This window comes from Alligator sinensis, unplaced genomic scaffold (assembly GCF_000455745.1).
Source record: "Alligator sinensis unplaced genomic scaffold, ASM45574v1 scaffold611_1, whole genome shotgun sequence".
In the NCBI taxonomy this organism is placed as follows: domain Eukaryota; kingdom Metazoa; phylum Chordata; order Crocodylia; family Alligatoridae; genus Alligator; species Alligator sinensis.
In genome coordinates, this window is record NW_005842332.1 from 921,991 (window position 1) to 929,247 (window position 7,257).

Consider the following 7,257-nt stretch of genomic DNA (forward strand, 5'->3'; position numbering starts at 1 on the left):
ATGGATGGACAAACAGGCCCGAAGGGAAATGTGGTAAGTTTTCACCATTAACTCCATCTTCAAATAGGCACACACACACACACACACAGACATACACGCACGCACACATAAATATGTGTGTGCGTGTGCATGTATTCTTTTTTAAATTAGATTTGCTAATTGCTTTTTAGTCTAGACTCATTTCAAAGCCAGTAAAAACCATGGAGGATATCTTTCTGCAGTAAATGGATGCTAATTTATTATAATTTGCAATGGAATTACACATTACAATCCCACAAAGATCAAACATTTTCATCGTGATTTATGTTGTCGTAATGAATTCCAAAATATAATCATTAAACCAAGACAAAAAGTCTTGTATGCATAATGCTTGGGACTGCATCAAAATGAAATTCGCCTTTTTAGAAGAGCCAGTATGAAGCCTGGGTGATGTCAGTGCCTCAAACATTGGCCCAAACAGGACTTAATTGGTCCATATGTTGGGTTTTGTCCGTATGCAGGGATGTTTTTCCTGGTCCTTTGTGCAGGGGTAAAATTCACCCATCAGTAATGCCTCATTTTAGAAGTTGGCTCTCTCTGTCTGTATGGGGAAGTATTGTCTGGTTCTGGGGTACTGGGAATCAGGACGCCTCGGTTTTGTTGCTGCTTTACCAAAGACGTGACCTGCATAACCTTCTTCACGTCACTTGACTCTCTGGTCACATCTACAACGAGTAAAATAATATGTGACTTGGGACAGAGCTGTGAGGCATAATTATTTGCATTTTCCAGCACTTCAGAATCCCTGCACAAAGTGTCACGTGTATATGCTTGTGTGCAATATGTGAGCATGGGTATGCACAAAATATTTTATAGCTATTGCTTTAATCAAAATAACTCCACCCTCCTAACTAAAGCACACAAATGAAGCCAGAAAGTTGTTCTCTTTGGCAAAAACCTGATCTCAATAGCATGCGGGAACTGGTGTTGTCTACTTCTGGCAGTGGCCGCTAACGGAGCGTAGGAGGGATGCAATCACCACCCACCCAAACTGTGCGATGGGAGGTGGAGAGGGAACAAGTCCTTCCCGACTCCTGCAGTAGTCTGATTACACCCTGACTCCTGAGGATTCATCGCCTCTCTTGGTGCAGTTCGATGCATACGTAACTTTTGGCCGTAGCATTATAGCGTTGAGTGCGCTGAGCTCCCGCTTTGCTTTCTGACAGGGACCTCAAGGTGAACCCGGACCGCCAGGACAACAGGGTAATCCAGGTGCTCAGGTAAGACAATCGAAAGGAACTGGCTGGAAAGGAATCCAGTGCATCATTTGCCCATTGTAGTAAGTCTTGGCTTGAAGAATGGCTTGGATAGCACATAATGAATGGCTAATGGTACAGTTTCATTAGAAATGGGTCTAAATCCCTTTGAGTTTAGGGAATTAAACTTGAGACTAGTTTTGGGTCTTTCTTTTGCAGTTGGCTCCAGCTGGTAGAGCAGAGCAGAGCAAATCCCTAGATCTGACCATCCCCTGAACGGGTCCAGATCTCACTGTGAATCTTTGATGTCCAAGGGGCTGGACGGCAAGTCAGGAGTCCAGGGTCAGCTTCTCAGCTCTGCCATTAAACTTGTGTGGGACCATAGGAAGTCGATGTCCTTATTACATGCCTCAGTTTCCCCATTGTAAGATAATACCAGGCTTCCTTTGCAAAGCGTTTTGAGTTCCACAGAAGGATTAGGGATGTATTTGGTAGCCGTGTTGGTCTAGACAAAAAAGCATGCAAACATCTAGAGTGCTTGGTTCGGAGATGAGACCAACTGAGAAATTGAAAAAAAAATCAAAAAGATATATATTTTTTTGCAATTTCTACAGGACAATTATGCTCTTTAGAAGCATACACTTATTTCTTGCAATAGATTTGGATCGCTAATGGAGTTTGTGAAATCCCCAGTCGTTGCAAGTGTTTGAATGCTGCTTTGCTGAGGCACTGCCAAGTCTGCTTGGAAAGAATGATTTGTTCCTAACCACCCCTACCTTCCTTCTTTTCTCAGGGTCTTCCAGGTCCACAGGGTCCAATTGGTCCACCAGGAGATAAAGTACGTTAATAGGCTGCAGCTGCCACAGACGACAACTGTTGCCATTGCTATGCATCTGCTTCTTCAGATACTCCATTGCCCCATATGTAACATCTGTTTGCAGCCGTGTACATGAAAGTTTAATGTGTCCCACTCTGGGCAGGGTAGAGACAAGAAAAACACAGCGTGTCTGTAACTCATAATATTTGTATGCACGTCCCATCTTAAGAGAAACATTTTGAAGACAGCCCTCGGTAAAATGTTATAAGATAACTTGAAACGAACTACTTCTGTAGGCGGAATATGCAAAAGTATATCCGTGGACAATAATGGTACGATCTTGGGGATAGAGATCATTATAAACCAGGACCCTGACATGTGCCAAGTTGCACTGCTTTTCCATTTTTTGTGTAGCACGCTGTCTTTGCCAAAACAAATTCTGTCCTCGGTTATACCCCTCCCACAATGTCGACTTTGAGGTTTAAATGAGGACAGTGTTTGCCTGCTGAAATGACTGGGCTGTAATTCACTCCTCTGAGTATATTTGTATGCCTCCCATTGACTTAATTGGGGTGTATCCGATAGACTAGCATGAGAATTACCTTCCTTGTGCTGGTGCAGTATAATAGGATGAGATTATTTATCGGAGACTTTCCAATAGAGTTCATTCACAATTCCAAAGCAAAAAAAAAAAAGGTGTTCCTGATTGAATTTCTGAGTCGCACGCTCAGGTGAGTACAGAGTCTCTTGGTTACAGTCAAAGGATCAGGATTTGTCTTGTTAAAGGAAAGTAATTGAACCATTACAACGAGACAGGGCAGGCAGCCCCACTCGTTTATATTTTTCCAGTTAAGCCTTTGTGATAAATAGGATGATATTTGTCTCCTGTGACGTTTTATGCTCTGTGGGTCCAGTTCTTCCGCACCCTCAATTTGTGCCATTGCTTACATGGGCCCAGATGTGCAGAACGCTGCCCGACCAGAAAGGAGCAGCTGGTAGTAGTAGATGTAAAGGGATTGCAAGCCTGAGGACAGGGCAGGATCGGACCCTGCCTATTCTGTCATAGCGCCCATTACTGCAGTGTCTGATTGCTATTTCGTGTCAAATCCCATCCCGAAATAGCAATCCATTGCGAGATGCAATGGGTCCTCTCCACACTCTCAGTGGTCCTACTGCAGCAACCCATTGAAAGATGCCAGGGTTCCCCTTGTATTTGCACAAATCCTTAGGCTCGTGGAAGGCTCGCAGCCTAAATTAGTGCATTTCTATAGTGTTTTCCTCCTCATCAAGATGAGGCCTCATTTACAAGAAGCTGTCATCTCTTTCTGAGGTCGCATGCCATAGTCCAGTGGGCTCCACTAAGAGTGATGGTCACGCTCCCCATAAACGGAGGAGCCTGCATATGCCCCAACATGTGTTGGACCCAGGGCACATGGGGGAAGAGCTGCACCTCGAACACGTTGCCTCTTGTTCTCTAAGGGACAATGTCAAATGCTTTCAGGAGCCTGCTTGGTGCCTCGGGGATTCTGACTGTTGTTCGTTTGGTATCTTTTTAGGGTCCCCTGGGTAAACCTGGTCTTCCTGGCATGCCTGGTGCAGACGGCCCTCCGGTAAGTCGCCTGGCGCTGCGGCACCCCAACCCACGTACCCACTAGGGGCCTGATCCGGCATCGCTAATGCACCGGGTGCCCTGTGGGTCTTGAGTGCTCAAGATGCACAACATCAGGCCCCAGTGAGAATGTATATGTTGGCTACGGTGATTTTATTTCAACCGCATCTTTTAGGGAAGGTCCTCCAAGGGGCTCAGCACATCCTCGGAAGCAGAAGACATCAACTCCCATGCAGTTAAGGGTTTTCATGAGCTCTCAGGATTTGCCCTATACTAATTTCTTCCACTGAACACTTTGTTCATAGAGAAGGGACAGGCCTTTAAAGCCCACTAAGCTGCATAGGTGGTTAAATGTTGCGTGCTGTGAATGCATCTCAAGCCAGTCCCGGGCAAAGATGAGGATGCATTTTCTGAATGGAAATGAACCCTTTTGCACATGGGCCACTGGGTTTGAATTCAGTTGCTGCATTCGTCTCCACCTGCAGTGTTTAAAGCAGCAAGCAGGTAGGGCAAGCTGTGGGTAAGATGAAGCTCGGCACAAGGGCTGCTCAGCTCTTTGTATCTTTTTCCATGCCATGAAGTGCTATCATCTTTTATTTCTCTCTGCAAGCCCTATTTAGCTCGTACCCCACAAAGTGAAACCTGTTGGCAGATGACAATGAGTTTAGGGTCTCCTACTGCCTAATGTAAGGGCCTAATTCAACACTACTTAAGACAATAGCACTCTTTCTCTTGATTCACTGGACTTTATATCGGGCCTTACAGTTTGCAGCATGGACAGGTCACTAAGCTAGAAGTTTAAAAACCCCTGGCAGGCTTGCCTTGAAGTGCTGTGTAGGTAAGGGGGCATTTCTTCACCTCTGTGTGCCTCTCATTTCATCTTCCATTGTTTTTCTGCCTTCCAGTTTAGCTCTTTGGGACAAGGACCGGCTCATATTATGTGTATGTACAGCACCTAGTACAGTGGGTCCCTGATGCCAGTCAGGAACTGTAGGCACTGGTCTAATACTAGCAATGATAAGGAAAGGCTAAGATGTCATGATAACTTGCCATCTTGGAACCTCATAATTGCCCTGTTTTAGAAACCAAACATTTAAAGTGTGGAAATCTCCAGCCTTTAAAGCAGATCTCATTTTAAAACACATAAGAGACATCTGCTTGTAAAAGCGACGAATGTAAAACAGTTATGTTCTCTAATGTAAATGCAGAACATGCTGAAAAATTACATTTTCTACCAAGGGATTATCCTTTCCACCAAGGGCATTTAGATCGTTCATAAAATTGTTAGCTGAGTCAACAGAACGGTGAAAGCAAAGCCCAGAATATCTTTAAGGCAGTCGCTCTCCACGTGAAATCCTTGGAGCAGTCTCCACGGAGCTCCTCAGTTGTAAAAAGTGTCAGCTCTAGTTTTATGTCAGCAAAAGGTTGTATATCACCTCCAGCGCGGGCATGTGCCTGCATGCATTCACGCTGCACAGACGTGTGGGCCTTTTGATCTCAGTGGGATCCGTGTAGATTGAAGGCAGTATGGGAGATGGCTGTAAGCAGGTGAGGCAACTCTCTCCTGGGAAGAAGAGGTGCCCGAGTCCTCTTAAAAACGAGGCTTGGTCGATAGGTGGCATTTGCTCACTTCCTTTTCAAAAACCCCAGCGTCAGATGGCTTTTCAGTAGGAAACCCAACAAAGATGCTTATCAGCTTTTGACCTTAGCGACAGTAATAAGGCTGTATTTTCTTTTTGATATGGTTGAAGATGATCTAAGCAGTGCATGACCCCTTTTGAATAAGGCAGCAACTTGGACTTCCATTTGACATCCCCAGCAGATATTTCAGCAAATACGTGCAAGCAAGGCAGATGCCCCCGCCATGTCTGGCTGCTTGTTGGCACAGCCCTAGTTACTTTGTTGAATATTCAGCTGTCATTTACCTCTGCAGAAATGTGTGCAGGTATAAAGAAATCTGGTTTTGTTTGGGGTTGTTTCCATTTTTGTTTTAAACCAGACCTTATGGATGGGATCCTGCTCTTCTGGCATTCACTTTAGTGTAGGCTGGTCTTGGGAGACAGTTTACAGTCTTGTCTTGTTTCTCGTGTGGTAGTTAGAAAATCATTTGCTCATTCACATATGAGCTCGGAGGTGAAAAACCGACTGACTGGAGAGATACTTACTGTTTTTTAATATCTCTGGAAGTGTCTCATGTTCCTTTCAAATCAAAAGCACCGTTGTGTGCATTGTGTCCCACAGCTAAGGGACTAATGGTTTTCTTTAGGCATAGCAAGCCCAAGAGATGCATTTTGTCTTAATGGCCTGCTGGTTCTTCCTTCAGCAAGGACGTCAAGTCCAAAGGGTATGACCAGTGGCAGTTCTTCATTCTTCACTAGTCCACTATGCTTTATTTGAAATGCTTTTTTCAGACTAGTGAATGGCACTTTTTACTTTCGACTGATTGAAGTCTCAACAGAAAGTTTTCTAGAGACAGAATAAAAACGTGCTGGAAGCTATAGGGGCGCTGGGTTATTCAGCACCAAATCCAAAGAAGAAAGCTGGTCTGCATCCCAACAGAAAGCACGTGATGGAGATGCAGGCTGAGCATTCATCAGGAGGTATTGGAAGTGACTCTGATCGTTAGCCAATTAATGCAGGAATGTGACCAACCTGGAGATGTTGTGACCTTCACAAGTTTGCCAGCCTGCCGGGTTGATCTTGCAAGCCCAGCACTGTACAGCTGAACTTTTTTCTCATCACTCACATGATAGGCATAGCACGTAGACCAGGGGGGTGGTATCCAGAGCCCTTGGGTTCTCTTTCCTAGCTCTGCCATGGGCTGGCTTCCTCTCCTTGGAGAAAAAACACTCAACTTCCCTTGGCTTCTCCATCTGCCGCTACACACACCTTGACCTCTGCTGAGCTCACAGAGAAGTTGCAAGATGGTTATGATGGGCAAAATGGGTTGAACTCCCCAGGAGAAAGTAGTATCACAACCCAAAGTGTCCAGCTGCTCTTTTATGTGGGTGAACTCAGCAGACCACGGTGGGACGGTTTGCACACCGGGTCTCCCCGCTGTGCATCTTTGAAAATAAACCGTACCTGATTGCCAGTTCTCAAAGCACTGACCAAACACTAAACTTTCCCCCCACTTTTGTCTGTGTGTTTTATTAATAGGGTCATCCTGGCAAAGAAGGTCCTCCTGGTGAGAAAGGGAGTCAGGTAAGTGTCCAGCCAGACCTTGCATGCCATCGTTCAAGATCGGAGTTAGCTTATGAATTTGCTACCAGGGAGGCGTTAAAGGGCTTGCTGGTTCTGAAGAAAAGGGTGGACTTGCCTATACTAGGAAAGGTTTGCCAACGTGACTACAGCTAAATAAAAATGTAGTTTATGCGGAAAAAAACCCATCAGTCAAGCTTATACCAGTTTCCCGAATAAAGTAAGGTTATAAAGATGGTCTTGCCTAAATACCTGCATCTACAGTAGGGTTTTTGTTGGCATAGATTTGCCGGTAAAAGTTTTAAACATAGACCTGGCGTCTACGTTTAAAAGCTTGAAACGTAGAGATTAAACATATTGGAAGAAAGTCAAAGGACTGGAAGGAAGCAGCAGGA

General features: G+C 44.9%; 1 protein-coding gene across 1 annotated transcript in view; it reads left to right on the forward strand.

Annotated features, from left to right (window-relative positions):
• Positions 1 to 7,257, forward strand: part of COL5A1 (collagen type V alpha 1 chain) — a 232,973-nt gene that overhangs the window by 154,097 nt on the left and 71,619 nt on the right. The window contains 5 exon segments of the mRNA XM_014522254.2: positions 1 to 33; positions 1,206 to 1,259; positions 2,029 to 2,073; positions 3,609 to 3,662; positions 6,821 to 6,865. The exon segment at positions 1 to 33 is cut by the window's left edge and continues 48 nt beyond it. Of these exon segments, the coding sequence (XP_014377740.1) occupies positions 1 to 33; positions 1,206 to 1,259; positions 2,029 to 2,073; positions 3,609 to 3,662; positions 6,821 to 6,865 (231 nt within the window).